The 21,153-nt window shown below is 34.1% G+C and overlaps 1 protein-coding gene across 3 annotated transcripts in view; it reads right to left on the bottom strand.

Annotated features, from left to right (window-relative positions):
- HERC4 (HECT and RLD domain containing E3 ubiquitin protein ligase 4) overlaps positions 1-21,153 on the bottom strand; it is a 123,443-nt gene that overhangs the window by 9,590 nt on the left and 92,700 nt on the right. For 2 of the 3 annotated variants that reach the window (XM_063103555.1, XM_063103557.1), the window contains 7 exons: positions 16,173-16,196; positions 13,783-13,881; positions 12,039-12,206; positions 11,589-11,732; positions 5,168-5,334; positions 4,238-4,304; positions 1,490-1,572 (listed from right to left, as the gene is read on the bottom strand). In XM_063103555.1, coding sequence (XP_062959625.1) covers positions 1,490-1,572; positions 4,238-4,304; positions 5,168-5,334; positions 11,589-11,732; positions 12,039-12,206; positions 13,783-13,881; positions 16,173-16,196 — 752 coding nt within the window. The remainder of the gene's footprint in view (positions 1-1,489; positions 1,573-4,237; positions 4,305-5,167; positions 5,335-11,588; positions 11,733-12,038; positions 12,207-13,782; positions 13,882-16,172; positions 16,197-21,153) is intronic. The other variant, XM_063103556.1, reaches the window with a different exon arrangement.

Raw genomic sequence — 21,153 nt, 5'->3', positions numbered from 1 at the left:
GATAGTTTGGATATAGAATTCTAAATTAAAAATAATTTTCTTGCAGAATTTTGATCTTCTAGCTTCCACCATTGATCTCTACAAGTCTGATGTTATTCTGATTCTAAATGCTTTGTAAATGGTCTGCTTTTTTTTTTCTGGAAGGTTTTAGGGTCCCTTCGTCTTTGGGGATTTTGAAATTTCATGTATCTTGCCTTGCTACGTGTCTTCTTTTCCATTTCCCATGCTTTCAATCTTGAAAGGCATGTTTTTCAGTTCTGAGAAGTTTTTTTTGACAAATTTCATTCCATTTTTTTCAATGAATTTTTTTTTTTTTTTTTTTTTTTTTTTTAAAAAAGATGACCGGTAAGGGGATCTTAACCCTTGATTTGGTGTTGTCAGCACCACGCTCACCCAGTGAGCAAACCGGCCATCCCTATATGGGATCCGAACCCGTGGCCTTGGTGTTATCAGCACCACACTCTCCCGAGTGAGCCACAGGCCGGCCCTTTCAATGAATTTTTTAAAAAAATTTAATAGCATCCATCTGAATGTTACTCATCATTTTGAGGATACTGATTCCAGTTTCTTTTGAAGTTTTGTTCTTCATGCTGCATTGTTCCTGTTTCCTTGCCATTCTTTTTGACTGTTTTGGTCTTTCCTTAATTAAATGTCTATTGACCTTTGATTACCCATTTACATTTGAAAGTTAGTCAGTTCCCCAGAAAAGGATCCTCAAATATACAGTGTCAAGTGGAAGGGAGCTACAGACTTTCACTTAATCTCCCTGTTTTCAGTTCAGCTCCTTGCCCTAGGCTGTGCCTAGGTGTCCTCAAATCCACAGTCCCTTTAGTTCAATCTCTCCGGAAGGTAAATTTTCAATCTCCTTCCCAGATTGGAGAGGGACAGTTGCCAGGTTACTGGTATGCTATGGGGAGACTGGTACCTGCCTCGACCCAGCTTTTTCTTTTTCTTTCTTTTGGCAGCTTGCCGGTAAGAGGACCCCCGAACCCTTTACCTTGCTGTTATCAGGACCACAATCTAACTGAGTGAGCTACCTGGTAGGAAATTGGTTTCTAACTGCTTCTTATAAGAGACAACCTTTCTGTTTCCACATTTCCTCAAACCCTATGTACTTTTTAAAGGTACATTTTATTCTCCATGCCTAAGCCTTTGTTCTGCAAAATGAACTGGCTGGCTTCTTGGCTCCATCCTCTGCTGCAGTTTTCTCTGGTTTGCTTAAGTTAGCTACCACAGTTTTCTGACTTCCAAAAACGTGTTTGCTGTTTTCTCCTCTCCCTTCTCTTTGTTCTTTTGTTTGTGATCTTTTCATTCCTTCACTGATGTCTTAAAGGGATTCAGGAGCAAAAGGCAGATTACTTCCTGACTAACTGCACAAAAACTAAGTTTTATCTGAACAAAAACTTAGGGTTATGACATGTTTCCAAATACAGAAAAAAATGCCTAGTGAATCTTATTATTCCCACTGATGCTGCTATAATTCACTTACCGATTTTGTTTGTTAACAGCTGTGTCTGCACCATTTAGAACCAGCTCTTTCACTTCTGTTGCACCAAAGTTTTCAACTGTGATCTATTAATTTAAATTTTTAAAAAAAGTCAATGTCAGACTCAAAACTTATCAGAGTATTTTAATAACCTATTACTATATTCTGCCTTTTTCTCATTAAATATAAAAACTAATAAATTAGAGATAAAATTCTGCTACTTATTATGAACTTATTTGTGAATTCTGCTTAAAGCCACAACTAGGGGGCCGAGCCCGTGGCGCACTCGGTAGAGTGCTGCGCTGGGAGCAAGGCGACACTCCCGCTGCGGGTTCGGATCCTATATAGGAATGACCAGTGCACTCACTGGCTGAGTGCCGGTCACGAATAAACGACAAAAAAAAAAAAAAAAAAAAGCCACAACTAGGAATTTTCATCCTCTGTAGTAGCTTGAAATTCTACTATGAGTAACTAATTATAAATGACCAGTGTTTGGTTAGTTAAGAACAGGAAGCTGAGCATTTATTGTGCATTAAACTTTAGAATGATTACTACAAGAGTAAAACATTAGAAAGTTTTCCTTCGATGAGGGATAGAACTCAAGTATCAGAATGCTCTCAGCCTACAACAGCTATGCATTCTTCTCACACAACTACTAGTCCTGTACTCCTCTACCTGCTTCTTGTATGCTTGATCACAGTTTTTCCAGTTATTCATTAATTTGGCTTATAAAGACAGTTATTTTGAAACTTTTTATTTCTCTAACTACTCTGCTAATTTTCCCACAAATATCACCATTTCCGCCTTTGCAGCTTTTCTTTTACTATTCCTTCTTTTTGAAATATTATCCTCTTTCATGAAAATCTACTATCTATAAAACACTATAGTGGGAGTGAGGTGGTTAGATAAAAGATGAATACACCCCTGCTCTGGAGTTTACTGTCCAGTAAAGAAGGAAAAGTGTAATATGTAAACAACTCATTATAATAAGATAATGCTATAATAGAGACAGGAACAAAATGTTATCAGACCATACAGGAAAAAAAAACTTAATTACAACTACAGAAAATATGACAGACCTTGAGGAAAAAACACCATTTTTAAAGCACCTAGGATGAGGAGTAGGATTCTGAAAGATCAGGAGGGGAGTAGGATTTCAGACTGAGCACATCTACTGAACAAAAGGATAGATATGAGGGTAAATATCAAGTTCTGAAAACATATGGCAAGTGGCTCTAAAAAAGGGGAAGGCAAGGTATATGAAAGAATACTGTATGATATGACAAAACTTGGTATAAATGGAGGGATACAAGGAAAGTTAGAAAAAACTCAGATTGTTAACATAACAAAACATATCAATAACAAAAGTTATTGATGCCCATTCTAAAGCTATTATTATTCTGCAAGCAATAAAGAGCCACTGAAAAACTGTGAGAAAGAAATGGCAGTGGGAAGAAATATTTGAATTACCACAGTTCTCAAATACAGCAAGAGTTCACTAACTTGGTGACTGATAAATTAAATGGTTTAGAACTCAATTTTTTAGCCAATAGAGATGCTCAATAGGATTGAAGGAAACTGATACAGATATAAGCAAATCAATTGTAAAGGGAACCAAAATCTCATAGAAAATAGTGAGAAAAAGTCAAAGGAGAATTTTTTCTTAGAAAAATAAAAGTTATAAAATTTACTTATTTCATCTTAAAATCTACCAAATTTTCTTATATTTGCACTATGTGCCAATTCTTAAAATGACCAAAGAATGGATAAATGTTTTTAAGAGAGCACATAATTTTTTTTGACAAATTGTGTGATAGGAGAACAGGTATCTGTTGTCACCTTTGACAACAAAGCCATAAAGAGGACTGTTTGGACAGGGGATGGGAGGAGAGAGAAAAAACACACAAATAAAAATTTTTAAAAAGAAAAAAAAAAAAAAACAATGAAAACTGAAGGTTTTACCTTTGTTCCTGAGTCTAATTTATAATATTCAAATTGTTCCCTTCTTAAGTGTTTTATCACAATCCTTGCTGATTTTCTCTTCTTTAATTGCCATCTAGTCTACTTCTGTCAGATCCTCATTTGTCAATGGCTTTGCATATGACTGGGTCAGTTATGCAACAGCCCTTTCACTGACTTAACAAAATTTTTCATCTTTTACAAGATTTGCAATTTCATTTTGTACATTATACTGCAATGTATTTGCATTTATATTTGTGGTATGTCATCCAACCAGTAAGAAAGACACAATAGGCAGGGATGAACGGTAGTGTGAAGCCCAAAGTTATGTACCAGTAGGAATCAATCTTTTAAGTGCTAACTTCATTAGTAATATTCTCATGTTACAATAACCTTTTGCTTCTCTAAGCATTCCTGTAATTGCAGACTCAAAAGGAACAGCTGTATAAAGAAGACCTCTTTGAATATTTGTAAATGCCTTCAGCATAATAATGATGAAGTGCATAGGCTCTGAAGTCACAGAACTGGGTATAAATACTGACTCTGACACGTAATGACTGTTTTCCATTTTCTTCATCTGTAAAATAAGGATAATACTAATCTCACAGGATTACTGAGGATTAAATAAAATAATGCATGTATTGTGACTAGCACATAGTAAATGCTCAATAAATGTTAGCTAAAGGGTTCTTTAAGGATTCTACCTATCAAAATAAGCAAACACCATAAGGCATAGCTGTTAAATGAAAGGGATGATGAATAATCAGGCTAGCCTATATCTTTCCACCTTACCGTAAAATTAAGACAAAATGTTTCCTCTATATCATCTTCTGGATAATCCAGTAATTGTTGCATACTTCTGCAAAATAATACAGATGTTTCTTTGAGGTAAAACATTATTGGGCATTTTGACTATTTTGTTTATGAATAAGTATATATTTCTCATTCCCCCTTGATAAATTCCTTTCATTAATCTGTACTTTTACGAACAGTTTCAGAATAGTGGCTACACGAGGGTACTTCAAAAAGTTCATGAAAAGATTCGTAATATCTTTTAATTCTATTTTTCCACAAACTTTTTGAAGTACCCTTGTATAATGGCAAACTTAATAAACAACACTGAAGGGAAAAAAAATCAGTCTAAGTTTTTTATCTCTTCCTCAGAATACAAAGGCCATGATCTACCCATTTTCTTCATTTTCTTTTCTTTTTCTTTTTTGCAGCTGGCCAGTACAGGGATTAAGTCCTGGACCTTGCTGTTTTTATCACCACGCTTTAACCATTTGAGTTAACCAAGCTAGCCGTTCCACCCATTTTCAACATTTGTCCTTATTATATACAATTTTTATTTCATTTTACATAATAAAAAGAAATGTTATATTTCTTTTCATTTATGTTAGGAATAAAGATGATCGGAAGTAAAAGGATAAATAAATTATTTAATCATGCTCAGGAAACATTACCTTCCTAAATTTATTATCTGATATTTGCAAAGTATTGTTAAACCACTAAAAATTTAGCTTTGAAGAACGAAAAAAACTTAGTCTTTCATTAGAAAATCTGAGTAACATAATGGATTTTCCCTTATTAGAGGGGCTTTTGTATATTTCCAAAATTTAACAGGAAGGACAAACTATAATTACTGCCTAGAAGGAAATCTTTCCATACATTCCCCATTGTTTTACCTCCCATACCCTACCTTTGACACTTTTTACAACTAACCTCCCAACATCAGGCATTAGTTCTTTCAAATCATCCAGGGATGGCTTCTTTTTCAGTAATTTCTTATATAAAGCCAAAGGAAAATGGAGGTCCACAATAGTAAAATTATAAATTGCTAATCCACAGATAACACCAATCAAATGAAACAAATCACTGTCTTCAAATGTCTAAAAATACAAGGAAGAAAAAGTAAAAACTTTGTCCTCCAAGTTAAATCATTAAATATTTTCCGATTACAAAAACATATGCTTATAGTAGAAAATTTTTATAATAAAGGAAAAGGTTCATCTTCATTACTATCCCTCTGGGATAACATCACTGTTAGTATTTTTGCACATCTCCATTCAATGTATTTTTTAAGATTTAAGAAAAATTAATATCTAGCTGAGATTATATTATACATACAATTTCACAAATGGCTTTTTCCAGAAATAAGCATTTTTCATGTCATTAAACATTAAATTAATAAGTGAAATGTTTACTATAACATTTTTTTCTGAATTAACAAATAATACACATTTAAAGTTTGAAAAACGAAATACAATATTTAAGGTTTTATCTCATTTTTCTAATTACAGTGCAGCCTTATAAAACGAAGGTCACAGGTGTAGATCCCCATACCAGCCAGCCACCCCTCTGCCTCCAAAAAAGATTTAATTGAAAAATAAGTATTTCCTTATGTCATTAACTGTTCTTCTAGAAAATTATTTTTAACGGCTACACATTATATCACATAAAAGTACAATGAGTTGCTAAATTAGCCATTTTACTGTAGCTGGATTATTGAAACATCAAAACACAAAAACGTTTCTTTTCCTCCCATCTTTACAGAAGTAATACATATTCACAGAGCATGATGGTTAAGAGAACAAATTTTTTTTTGTTAGAACTGGGCTCCAACCTAGTTCAGTCGCTATGTAGCCTCAGAGTTTTCCTAAGTCAAAAGATAGTTAAGCATACTGCTAAACTGTTTTCCTCCACACCTGTTCCAGTTTATACTGACATCTGCAGTCCAGAAAAATGCCTCTTTCTAATTTACACCTGTATATGCACACTGCACACACACACACATTTTTGTCTTGAGATTTAAAATAACATAATATTTTTCTCAGTATTTTTTTTTTTGGTGGCTGGCTGGAACAGGAGTTGAACCCTGGATCTTGGTGTTATCAGCACCACACTCTAACTGACTGAGCTAACCAGCCAGCCCAGTATACGTTTTTAACTATTAGTGATACTGAAAATCAGCAATTCGTGTGTGCCTGTGAAATGTCTCCTCATGTACTAGGCTCACTTATCTTTTTGATGATAGTGTTTTTCTTACATATTTGTGTTTGAATTCTTCATATATCAGGGATATTACTCTGTCATATTTGCTACATATATCTCAGTCTGTTATGCTTCTTATGTTTTCTCTTATAGAAATATCTAGAAGAAATATCACAGTTTTCAGTGGTAAAATTAATCTTTTTCCACTATGATATCTTACATTGTGTTTAAGTTTAGAAAAGTTCTGAAATAGGGCAGACTTAACAATGTGTTGATCTCCCTTCCTGAAGCCCTCTAAATGAGAAGAAAGGAATAAAAATGGTGTAAACCCACAAGAAAAAAGAAAATAGGGGAAAGTTAACAGCACTAAAGAGGTTAACATTTCAAAATATGAAAAGTATATGAATAGCTGGTAACTGACTTGGTAAAGCAGAAAAACTGAAACAGTAACTTATTGCTCATTTGTGCTACAGGACCAGGAACTGGAAGTACCAATACCTGTAAAGTCAGAGGTAGCGCAGTCACCTCAGATGGTAAACATAAAGACTCTGAAAGTCAAAGGTATTAGAGTGGGGATGAAAATAGGATGACTGGTGGAAAGTTCTTTGCCTTTCTGGAGAGGGTGAACCAAAGAGGCTCTGGAATCTGAGACAGCTGATGTTCCAAGTACTACATCGAAAACAAAGAAATCAAAAGAAGGTCTGTACAGTGAGCAATGAGAATCCTAGCTTCCTTTCCCAGCATCCAAAACACTGCTGAAACACAGATAGCCAGGGATACAAACCTTTATTGAAAACCCAAAGGGTAAAACACCAATATATTCTGACATTTGAAGATTCCCAAGGCCTTGAAAGGTCCCCAGCTAATTATCCTATGGATGGGGCCTACAAATCAATAAATGTATAAACCCACGCACAAAAAGTATCTAGGTAGCTTTTCAGTGCCACACTCTTAAACGTGAGTAAACAGCCAACGATTACAACGAAAAGACAAAAGAAACATGGAGAAGTAACAGATACTGTGGGAAACAAAAACTTTAAAAATGGGCAAGGGAGAACAACAATCACTATCCTCTGAGTGATAAGAAAAGGTAGTATTACCCTTGGAAAATGAACTGGATCTTTGCCCCAACCCCAACCCCACCCAAAGTTTATGTCACCAAAAATGGAAAAATAAGGAACTCTAAAATTCCATCCTTCTACAAAAACAATGAATAAGATGGCAAAAACTGACAGAATGAAGTCTTTTGGAACTCTGGAAACTAATCAAAAACTTACGACAATTAGGGAATCACAAAATGAAGAAGTCGCTTAATTTTGGTAAGATAGTATTGTGGTATTTTAACTTGCCACTTATCATGCCCCACTCCCCAGCTGGGTGATGACCATGAAGATGCAGCCTGAATTCCTGATGCAGGTTGCTGGCTCTAGAGGGAGCAATATGGACCTTATTTTCAAATGATTATGTCTTTTGACCTGTCTGGCTCCCTCGAGGATCACCTCAAGGGTTTGCCTTTGTTTTCTCTGCCTCTGAGTTCACACAGTTTTCTGGGTGAGAGGCAGTAGTCAAAAGCATTTAGGCTGCCCCCATGATAATGGGTTATCAGTACTTATTGTAGTGTCACTAAAGTTGATATATAACCCCCCACTGCTAAATTTGAGGCTTAAAAAAAAAAAAACAGCATTTGAAGGTAAACGTATTAGCTATGGCCACTTGGGGCAAGGAATAACATTCAGGGCAAACAGACAGACTGAAAAGCCTGGCAAGGAAGAGACTGGGGAAAGAGATACTCAGTGAAATAAGGGCTTTGAAAATCTCTTGTATATTTGGGTCTAGGAAGTCAGGTGCACACCCACCCAGGGCTGGATGCATACTCAGATAGGACCTGAGAAGACCCTAAGCTCTCACATATGGCTGATCTTTAGACACTACACAAGCAGAAAGTGCAGGCTGAGCTAGACTTGTATACAGCTTGGTTAATCATCAAAGGAGTGTCTAAGACAGAGCCAATCTGCAAAGATTGAGAGAGTATTTTGTTTTGTTTTTTTTTCTTTTGGCTCATGGCGTTTAAGGAAGTTTCTGTCAAATCACCAGCTGACCACTAAGAACAGACTTCAGTGGCCATACATAAAGAATACAGACTTTACAAAAATGGTTTAGGAAAGGCACTAAACAAACAATAAGAACCCACAACAAGCAGCAACAACAAACCCTGGGGGAGAGGAGAGACTCTGGTTTCCACAGTAGCCACATTAGAATAGTCAGTATCCAGCATTCAACAAAAATTTATCAGGCATGCAAAGAAACAAGAAGATACAGCTCATTCACAAGAGAAAAAAATTAATGTAAACCGTCCCTGAGAAACTCTGGACATTGAACTTACTGAACAAAGATTTAAAATTAGCTGTGTAAAATATGCTCAAAGAGCTAAAGGAAACCACAAACTAAAAACTGTAGAAAACCAGGATAATGATGTCTCACCACACAGAAAATATCAATAAAGAGATAGAGATTATAAATAGAATCAAATAAAATTCTGGAGCTGAAAAGTATAATAACTGAAATGAAAAATTCACTAGAGGGGTACAACAGATTTAAGGATGCAAAAAAAAAAGAATCAGCAAACATGAAGATAGATAAATTGAGATTATCCAGTCTGAGGAACAAAAGCAAGAAAAAAAAGAAGAAAAATGATCACAGGCCAAGAGACCTGTGGGACACCATCAAGCGTACTATCAAACACACAAGTGGGAGTTCCAAAAGGAGAAGAGAGAGAAGGAGGCAGAAAGAACATTTGAAGAAATGGTCAAAAACTTCCTAAATTTGACAAAAGTCATAAAATCTACATATCTAAAAAAAGCAACACACTCCAAGCAGAATGAACTCAAAGAGATGCACACTGAGACACACTATAATAAAACTGTCAAAAACCAATTACAGAAAAAATTAACTTTTAATTGCTCATTGAGATATTAGATTAACAGCTGCTTTCTCATCAGAAACCCACGAATACCTGGAGAAAGTGGGATGACATATTTAAAGATCTAAAAGAAAAAACTGTCATGCAAGAATTCTATCCAGGAAAACTGTCCTTCAAAAATAGGGAAAAATTGGGCCGACCCCATGGCTCACTCGGGAGAGTGTAGCGCTGGGAGTGCAGTGGCGCTCCCGCCGAGGGTTCGGATCCTATATAGGGATGGCTGGTGCGCTCACTGGCTGAGCGCGGTGCGAGCGACACCAAGCCAAGGGTTGCGATCCCCTTACCGGTCACAAGAAAAAAAAAAAAAATAGGGAAAAATTAAGCCATTCTCAGATAAACAAAAACTTATGGAGTTCATCACTACTAGAACTTCCCTATAAGAAATGCTTAAGTTCTTTAGGATGATGAAAGGATGTAACACAGCAACACAGAGCCATATAAAGAATTAAAGAATTCTGGTACAAGGTAGCTACAAAAGATAAAAATAAAAACCAACATTATGGTATTTTTCTGTACCCTTTACACAGTCTGGTAAAAGCTTATATGACAATGGTCAGGAAACTGGCCTTGGTATGTAATATACTGCTGTCTATTTATATACTTTTTTAAAAAAAGAAGGATGTTGACATCTTTTAATATAAGGGATCTTCAAAAAATTCATGAAAAGATTCATGTTATCTTTTAATTTCATATTTCCATGAATATTTTGAAGTACCCTCATATATCTTATTTTATAGATTTGACTCTGGAACTACATAAATATTTTATATTACTATAAAACTAAATTAAATTTAAACAAGCAATCCCTAAAAATCAAAAAATAAGTTAACTTAAATGTGTATCCACTTGGTGGTATGACCGTATATAGAGTAACAATTTTAAATGATATCAAAATACTATTATTTGGCTGTATATATCTAGTATGGTATACCATAAGGACAAAAAGAACTGCGAAACAATTTTTAAAATTTTTCAGTAATCATAACATTGGTGGTAATGTTGGTATTGTTAGGCAGTAAATGTATAAGTTGGGAACATCTTGTCATACCAAGTACACCAGGTAGCAAGGAAGCTACCAAAGAGTACTAGTTGTTTCGTAAGGACTTAGGCAACTTGAAGAGTTCTCTCTGGACGAGGAACAATATGAGCATCAATAAAGATTATAACTGCAACTGACTGAAAAACATCAAATACGTTTAAATCCATGCATACATAATGGTACTTGAAAACAAAACCAAAAAGTGAATTGTTACCACTGGAAAATGCTAATGAACCAATTCAATCCTTTGAAAAATTGGTAGCCAAAGAGAGAAAATCCTTTCCCATATAAATGGAACTACTAAGAAATCATATAATGTGAAGAAATTTCTCTATATTGAAGTATCCAAGCTAATAAATGAAAAAGAAATATTACAATTAGAGCAGCATCATTTTGCAACCCCTAATGATGATGAGTCTAGGCACTGAGCATCAGTGACTGCTAATATCACATAAGACAGCCAACCTCTTGCAGAATGATTAAATAATACATCACAGTTTTGTGTAACCACAGTAGATATTCTATTCAAACTGAACCATCCATTTCACTTACAGACTCTAAATCAAACTTTTTCCGTAAAGGGCCAGATGATAAATATTTTAGGCTTTGTTGGCCATAGGGTCTCTGTTGTGAACTACTAAACTCTGCCTTTGCTATTGTAGCTCAAAAGCAGCCATGGACAATAGGTAAATGAGTGGGTGTGCCTTCATTTACAAAGACATGTGGTGGAAGAATCTGGCTCATGAACCAAATTTGCTGACCCCTGCCCTAAATGACAAGGTAGAGAAATCAATAATCCTTAAGGATAAATTAATTCTTCCTAGAAGAAAAACTAATCTGCTGAGTATTATTCAATCCCCAAACTAAAATCAGCAGAAGGTAGTCAACATTATTTTCAGGCTAACTATCCCTTAATTTATTTTGTTAGTTTGAAATGTGTGTTAAGCATTAATGTATTTTGACAACTCCAAGTCCAAAAGTTTATAATTTTTCAAATTGTAATAAAGCAGATCTATGAACAAAATATGTTAGGAATCCAGTAATAACTCTTATTTACTGAGTTAACTTGACCCTTATAGGTATACATTCATAAGTATATACACAGAAGTAATTTAGATGATTGGACATTTTACCTTATCAGAAAACCAAATGAGCCTGGAATCTTCATAATACCTAAACATGCCATACTTAGGATCCAATAATTCCCTCATGATGAGCAAGAAAAACTCTTTGCGTACCCCTCCTGCATCAACAGCATCTTCTCCAACAAATATAACCTAAAAAAGCATAATGCAAACACTGAATACACTGTAAAGAAATGAAAATACATTCTGGAGACCCTATAAATGTTCAGCAATTAGTAGTTTGAAAAATTAAAAATACAATTTTATTTATTAAGCATCACACTAAAAACAAAAAGCAAAACTTTAAACACAGCTTCTGAATAAAAGTCCCAATTAGCTGGCCAGTTAGCTCAGCTTGTTAGAGCACAGTGTTACAAAATCAAGGTCAATGGTTCAGATCCCCACAACGGCCAGCTGCCAAAAAAAGTCCCAATGACACAAAAGAAAATGTCAAATTACCTTAAGAGGCTTTTTGTAATCTATGTTCTTTGTTTTCCTAAGGACTTCCATCGCATCTCCTACAATATTTTCTCTACGCACCACTAGAATTAAGCAGGGATTCACAGATTCAATAACTGGGAGAAAAAGAGAAGAGACGTTCTGTCTGTGGGCCTGGTCAATAGCCATCTAGAAAACAAAAGATTAAAATTTTAATAGCAGTGCTTTGAAGAAGCTACTGTGACTGAATAAGCTAACCTCCACAAAAAATTCCTATGCCACTGAATTCAAACAGCACCTAACACAGTATCTAGTACAGCATAAAAACTTAATAAACTGAGCATAAAGAGTACACTTTTGAATTTTTTATATTAATGTGTAATTCACAACACCATTAAGTTAACACAGAATTATAACAATTTTCTAAAATTGTTTTTTCTTTTCTAAAAAAATACCTTTTTCTAAGCTGAGCACTGCCTTTTCTAAAAAAATACCTGGAGGGAGTAGGGATGGAGAGTAAGGAGAAAAAGAAAACAGCATAAAACAAACCTTTAAAGAGAGAAAAAGGAACAACTTGGCTAAGGAAGTATTATAGAAAAACATCTTGTAGCATGGTCACCGTACATGCTCACAAATCAAGCATCTGACTTTTACCATTTAAAGCCTTTGTTCTTTTCCTTTAGTTTTCCTTGTGTTCTTGTTCTAAAATATCCCATTTTAAAGGCACCAAATGATTAACTTATCATTTTAACAAAGATCTCCAAAAAACTGGTTTACTAGCTGTTAGTATAGAACCCTACAAAAATATTTTTTTGTTCTGTTGATGAAAACGGAAATAAGCACATCTCTAAAATTCCCTCTAGTATTTATTATTAAGATGTTTAAAGGGATTTAGAACATCAAACGCATTTATTTGAAAAGAATAAAAATAGTTGTCAAATTTAGGATTTTTTAGTCTTTTCAAGTATTTTCAGAATATTAAGCATTCAAGATTTTTTTCATTCTTTCCTTAGTTCTTAGCATGTATATAGTCAGATAGTCTATACCAGAGAATGAAGCTCAAAATCTTTTGTATTTGCAGGCTCAAATAATAAAGCAAACCTTCTGTAACCCTTCAAAGTCATAATGTGAACTAGTTTTTAAAATCTTCATTATAAATTATGAAAGGTGCTCAACATAAATTAGAGGGGGCAGGGTGAAAGGAAGAGGAAAAGAGAGAAGTGCAGGAGATGGCGATGACCAGCCTCAGGAAATACCTTATTACTAAGACTTTTCTTCGAGAAAATTTCGTATCTTCCTCCTAAAAAGGGATCAAACGCTTCCTACTTTGACATCATCTAATCTCTAGTAACTTCCATCTTTTACCTAGTATATAAATAGGGGATATATAATGAAGCAAAATTTTGAAACAAATCTACATCTACACATTGTCAGTAAACTAATGAAACTGTTCATAAAGACTGCACATTTTTCTGTAATAAAAGAGGTTTATAGCATTCTTTAAAGAAAAAATGACTAAAGGTTAAATTATTGTATTTTCACTGCAGCTCTTTTTTATAATTAGCCCTCATAAAAATATACATGTCAACATGTAGCAGTCTTTTTTATAAATACCCAAAGTATTTTGCAAAAAGACCACAGTGGTATGAAATGTCCTCAAAGATTACTGATTATAGGCAAGTTTCAAATACTTACTTTTTAAAACCACCACAGAAACAATTCAAAAAATACTCTCAAATCAGATTAGCATTATAAAATATTTTACCTGCATCTGTAAGACTGCATCTGTTTGTAACAGAGTAGTTTTTGCTTGGGCATCAAATACAAATGGATATGTGCAGATTGTAACAGGGATATCTGCCAACTGGAAACAAAAAATTAACTTATTAGTACAAGTTGATTTGTGATATATCTATTGTGGGTGCTGTCATTTCTTAAAGTTGATCACTTTCCTGGTTTATTCACTCATGTGTGGTTCAGAATTACAAATAAAACATATTGCTTATTTCTGAATATAGAATTTTTATTGATAATTAGAGGAAGAATTGGAATAAATCCAATTCCCAACTTTAGGAGGGAACTGTATATTTAAGAGTCCATAAAAGTGTAAATTACAAGTATCTTTTGCTTAGCATATATTAACTCCAAGTTTCAGTGAATTAGGTTACAAATTTATTCTAAAGTTGGGGCTCCTATGTTAAATACAGTATCCAATTCTTGTATGTTAGAGCTACTCTAGCAACTGAGGCCAACGATAAGTAATCTGCCTATTCCTTCATTTAACAGATATTTACTGAGTGCTATTAAGATGTCAAAATTATTATAAGCCCAACAATCTGTTCATTCATTTAACACAAAAAATAAGCACATTATTATTATTATTCTGTCAGCCTTTAAAGTTAGGAGAATTGGCCTATTGTTATCATCATAAGACACTAGACACCTTATAGACAATTATTTATCCTAGCAGGTAATGCAGTAATTGATTGCTAAGCATTTTAACAGTGCAGTAAAATACAAAGAGATATGAATTGTCAGTCACACATTCTTGAAGTTGTAGGAGGATCTATTCCTACCATCTACCCAACAAGGCATTATTTTCATGCTAGCCCAGACACAGAGCTCCTGCTATAAGGCTTTCAATGAAGAGTTAATACAACATGAAACAATCCTCTTCTTTTTAAGTGATTAGAAAGTTCATTATATTATCTGAATCTCCATTTTCATACATCACTCTGCAGGAAAGTGTATGTGGCTTAAATATTTCAAGTCCTGACCATGCTCTCCCTAAACTGTCTTTTTTCCATACTAAACATTTCCAGTTTTCCTAGCCATTCTGAAAATAATATGGTTTATAGCACATCTCCAACCTAACTGCCTTCATTTGAATGCATTTCAATTTGCCTAAATCTCTCTTAACTATGGCCACCAAAAACAAATTAATCTAATATTGGCCAATTACTATCAACTCTTTGTTCTCAACATATAAGACAATGTAATGAGTCATATGCACCTTACAGTAAATTATTACTCTTCAATATTTTTCATGTGACAAAGTTTGTCTCCATTCTGTATTTGTGTCATTACCTAGCTACTGATCATAGAAAGTTATTTTACTTCTCAAATTCAAAAAGATTTAGATATTTCTGAAGTTCCATTTGGCTTCCAAACTCTATATTTTCATAATTTTATGTATTACTTATATTTAAGAATGAGGAATCAAATATAATTAGGGCTATAATTACATTAGACCTATAACTTAAAGCTAACAAAATGCTTCATAGGTTCAAGCAATAGGAAAAGCATACCAAAAAAATAAACAAACAAAGCAAAACCTAACATTTATAACAGTTAAGAGAGGGATTATAGTATTTCTAGTGTTAAAAGGGTGGGTTAAGGTTTTGACTACTTAAGCCAACAACATGGTAGAACTTTATGTATTAGGATAGTACATGAGATAAAGCAAGGAAGATAATCATACTGAAAGAGTTTAATTTTGTGACCATTTTGAGTATCAATTATTAGTTTAGAAAAGGAAGGTCATTTTAATTCTCTAAGATATTTTTTGCCTTATTAGTTAGGCATTTATCAAATTTTAATATAAAAGTTTGATATTTTATATTCTGAGGACACATTACATTTTACACTGGAAGACAGGGAGGACAGGAACTATTTTAAAGCAAATATTGTTGAAAGTCATTATATATGTGTAATGTTAACTAAAACAGGTTTTAATTTTCTTCAGAAATTTTTTTCTGAAATGTTATATAGAAAAATTTCCATAGACTAAATTTTTAAAATGACAGTCATATATACATTTATACATTTATATTTTTTAAAAAATCATACAAAAGAATATTTGGCTTTCCTATCACTTAGGACAAAACAGAGTACAGTCATGTACCACATAATGATGGTTCAGTCAACGATGGGACCACATATATGATGGTGGTCCCATAAGATTATAATGGTTATGCCATATAGCCCAGGTATGTAGCAGGCTACACACCATATACCATTTGTGTGAGTATACTCTGTGATGTTTGCACAACAATGAAATAGCCAATGATGCTTTCTTAGACGTATTCCTGTCATTAAGCAACGCATGACTGTTTGTCTTACTCTGAATATGAGACTTTATTACACCAGACTTACCTCAGTTAATCCATGGTTGACATCCTAAAACAGCAGTGCAGAATGTAACAATAATGAGGAAAGAGCAATGTTAGTGTCCAAATTTAACTATTTCTATTCAAAGTAGCATTTCATATATTTTGTTACAGCACAATATTAAATTAACAAGGTAGGAAATAATATCTACAATAAAACTTACCCTTCCTACACACACCTTATGTATCTATATCTATGTTAAGACTTTTGTTTCAAGTACCTTGTGATCATAAAATTATTGAGGCTTGAACATAATGAAATTTCGCTACAGCAAGTAAGCACCCCCATTTGCAGAACTTAGGTAGAAGAGAGAAACTAATCCTAAGCCTGTGACTTGGTCTTGATGAAATAATTTTAAGGGTCAGTTTCTCTACCTGGAAAATGGAGAAAATATTCCTCAGATTTCAAGACTTGGTTAATCTTGACAAAATATTTGTGTTTGAAAGTGTTCAGTAGAGATTCAAAGACTATGTGAAAACAAAGTGAGGGAAAATAAGCCATAAATTGATTTTATTTGACAGAAATAGCCAGTAAAACATATGGTAACTTATATTAAGCGTTCTTTAAACCAAATCAACATAGAAAATACAGGACAGGGCACAAGGGGTTGGTGAGGAGAAAGAAAAAATGAAAGGAGAAAGATATCTTTATGAAGGATATAATGAAAGCTCACCACTTCATTGAACAAAAATGTATACTTTCTTGCAGAAAGCTTCCACATACGCTCAGAGCATAGACTCACGTAAAGCACTAGAATCTTCAAAAATATGTTACTAGGGCCAGTCCGTGGCTCACTTGGGAGAATGTGGTACTGATAACACCAAGGCCATGGGTTCGGATCCCATATAGGGATGGCCAGTTAGCTCACTGGGTGAATGTGGTGCTGACAACACCAAGTCAAGGGTTAAGATCCTCTTACCCGTCATCTTTTATTTAAAATATATATATATATATATATATATATGTTACTAAATTTATGGATGGCGCTACTGGGAGGTGATCCAGGCCCTTGGAATGTCATGCCTGACAGGAATGTCTTTGTTTGCCTCAGGTCGCTTGCCACTGGACACTCTAACAAGGTGATTTATGATGGGGACTTGAGGCATGTGGTGTCAGTTCTGCCTCCAGAAGAACTGTAGACTAATAGTCAGCCACATGAGCAGGATGTAACTGAGCCCCAATAAAAATTCTCGGCACCAGGGTTCAAGGGAGCTTCCTTGATTAGCAATATTCTGTTAGTTTTGTCACACATCAATGCCAGGAAAGTAACTCATTCATGACTCCATGGGGAAAGAACAACAGAAGCTCTGTTTCTAGTACCTTTCCCAGACTCTGCCCTATGTGCTTCTCCCCTTGACTGATTTTAACCTGTAACCTCTCCCTATAATAAACGGTCAATTGTTAGTGTAACAGTTTTCAGTGAATTCTGTCAGGTCTTGTAGCAAATTACTGAACCAGAAGGCAGTTTGGGGAATTCCCCTCAAACTTGCAATTGGTATCAGAAATGAAGGCAGTCTTGTGTGGACTGTTCTCTCCCACTTTGTAAGTGGCTAAATTCTCACATGCTTTGAGGTACATCATTTGAGGCCTAAGATATTAACAAATACTTAGGGTTCTCTCACTATACTGTGCTAAAAAAAAAAAAAAAGCCAGAACAGTATATACATAAGCAAAACATGAGTCTATAAAAATCCTATTCTGAAAAAGGAAATTTGATAACAGTTTCTTTCAAAAAATTCAGAGTAACAAGTTATTACTACATAAGTGCTCCTACTGGCAGTGTTAATAAGAAGAAAGTATTTAGAGGCTGCTCTGCAAAAAAGCCCTTTAGATTAGACTAAGTTTAACTGAAAGGCGATTTTAAAAGGATATTTGAAATCCTTGTACAGCATATCTTGTGGGACTATTCTTTTAAAAGACTATTTTTTAGAGCAGTTTTAGGTTCACAGCAAAACTGAGAGGAAGGTACAGAAATTTCCCATATAGCCCCTGTCCCCACAAATGCATATCCTCCTGCATTATCAACATCCCTCTTGTAGGACCATAGGTAAATATTCATAGTGTTTCATTTCCTATTCAAACTTTCCTAGTAGTAATAGCACTTTTTAAATGTCCTAAGAAAGCTTGAATAAGCAAAGAAACACTATGAATATTCACCTATAGCCTGCTTGATAACTGTACTAGATACCAAGGGAGTTTATATTATGGGAGATGGATTTTATCCTTAGAAAATAAAGAAATATCAATACCTATGCATTTCTTTTTTATTACTACACGTGCTAAGCATGTCATTATCCATTAGGGAAGTCAATAAGATAATGTTAGAATTTATAGTGTGACTAAACCATTCTAAAGCAGAATAAGATTTGGTTATACCAAAAATCTGATTGTGGAGAGAGATGTGAACTGGTAGGAATACGAAAAATAATGGGACACGTGAAAAACTTTAGAAAAGAGCGGCTATTAGACATCATGTAAAAGGACTCATCTATGGAGAGGCATCAAAAGGAAAACCAGATTATGATCATTATTAGAAATTTCAATTTAAGAATTAAGGATCATAGATAAAGGTACAAACATTTTAAAAAGTAAATGCTTACAAAAGCAAGAATAAATGAATCCTAGGAAATATTAGAGTTGTAAGGTAGATCAAATGGAATTCATCCAAGTAGTATTTTCTAAGAAAAATTAAAAGGAAAACAAAGTGGTGTTGGGGATAGAGACAAAACAAAAACATGTGAGGTCAATTAAAGGTCTATCGCTAAAAATTCCACCACTCAAAGGGTGAGCTACTATTGGCTCCAAATCCACATACTCAAGTTCTAACTGAAGGGAGTGGGAGCCCTGAAATTGGGCTAAGGCATGTTTAATTTTTGTCCTAAAAGCTGGCCTAACAAAGGCCTGAAGGAATGGTAAAAAGTCAGGGTTTCATGGTCTAAGTCAGACTTCACTAAGATTGCTTTTAACACACAATGGTTAATGATGGTTCCAGTTTTCACAGACAAAAAAAGATTCAGCACCTTGGCATGTTTTTGTTTCAACTGATTATTTACAGCAAAACACTAAATGGCATTTTAAGGTCATGACATATGATGACTCCAAGAACGTACAAAGAGAGGTTACTGAAGTTACTGAAGTAATTCAAATAAATGTGAAGGGTCTTGGCAACTAAGATAGAAATTAAAAGATACTTATAAAACATGAAGGAAATGGAAAACACACAAACATAATATGGTAATACAATGCATAAAGAAAAAAAATGACATTAGGATCAGTCGAAGAGTCTGAAGACTGGAAACCTGCAAAATATTAATGCCATTAAAAACAACAAGGGAGCTTTAAAAAGCAAGGATGAACTTTTCTGGGAAATATTAGAGCTGCAAGGAAGCACAAATGTACTTTGGTCAACTTCCTTATTTTATTGAATGAGGAAGAAACCCAGCCCAGGGAAGTTAAATACCGGTATATCTTCGCAAAGCTGGTCTATCCAGCTGATATACCAGCCTATCCTCCTGTCATGTCGCTAGCTCAGCACCTGTCCACAGGTAATGTACAACAACTTAACTCCACACAACAAATACAATGACAATTTATACACAAACCATAATTAATACTGAATAAATAAGATTTATGACATAAATATATATAATATCAAAGACTGTAAAATTTTCACCAATTTACCACAATTTCTTTATTGGTACTCACTTGCATCTACAGTTATACACAGTTCTTAAAAAAAAAAAAAAAAAGCATATGAATTTTTAAAAAACCACTTAACTTGAATCTCACTGTAAGTCAAACAAGACAGACCCAGTATAAACCTTTCCATACTTTATTCTGAATTAGTAAATTTTTACTAGATAATATTGATGATATACATATATATTAATTAAAAGTACAAGAAAGGGAAGAAAAAAGAGCAAAGAATTTAGTATTAACCATTAAGGTATTTTTACAGACAATTTAAAAGCAAAGTTAAAGGAGCGGAACGAAATGTACAACTTGAGAACAGTACCTAGAAAGTGGAGACAAATTCATCAAATAGCAGAAGATAAAAAAGAGAGAGAATGCACATGCTCTTTTACAATGCACATGCCCTTTTACTTTGCCAAGAGATCACAGTAGAAGGAGACAAAAAGGAAAGAAATCCAACTGAAAAAGTTTCATACATCAAGATCAGAGTATTGGAAACAAACAGAGAAAATTACTTACTAACTACCAGGAGTTAGGAGAATCAAGCAAAAACTTCATGAAAACATGTAAAGGGAAAGAGTCATGTGAAAAAGAATGGGAAAATGGAAAGGGATGAGGTGAAAAGTGTGGAGTCTCAGCAATACAAAAGGTATTACATAAGGGAAGTCAAGAATTCCACTTAATTAGTAATTAGGGTTTATGAATCAGGGAAGTATATATATGAGATTCTTAAAATCCTTGACTGGGAAAGAAAGGTTATAGAGGAAAAAAGTCCCAGCAGATTACGGCATAAAGACAAGATCATTTTCTTGAAGTTTAAAAACTAGATAAAGTTTTATATCTATATATGTATATAAAACTTATGAGACATCCATTTCTTTTTTTAATAATTTACTGTGTATATTTAAGGCATAAAACATGATGTTATAATACATATAGTAAAATGGTTACTATATATGGCATATTATATATGTGTGTGTGGGGGGGTATATATATATATATTTGGGGGGGGGGGTTGGCAGCTGGCCAGTAGGGGGATCCAAACCCTTGACCTTGGTAGTGGCAGCGCCACACTCTAGCAACAGAGTAAACTGGCTAGCCCCAAAATATTTTGTATAATTCATAGTAATTATGTTCTATCAAAGAATATTTTAAACTTCATAATGAAGCAATGAAATTATTTCCAGATCATAACTTTTATTCAATAATGATACACATGTCTGTGTATATGTGTATATAAATGTTTGTACGTGTTTACAAATACACACATACA

The sequence above is a fragment of the Cynocephalus volans genome, chromosome 7 (assembly GCF_027409185.1).
Source record: "Cynocephalus volans isolate mCynVol1 chromosome 7, mCynVol1.pri, whole genome shotgun sequence".
Classification (NCBI taxonomy): domain Eukaryota; kingdom Metazoa; phylum Chordata; class Mammalia; order Dermoptera; family Cynocephalidae; genus Cynocephalus; species Cynocephalus volans.
Note: the sequence above shows the minus strand (reverse complement) of the source record. Positions and strands in the feature narration are given on the sequence as shown.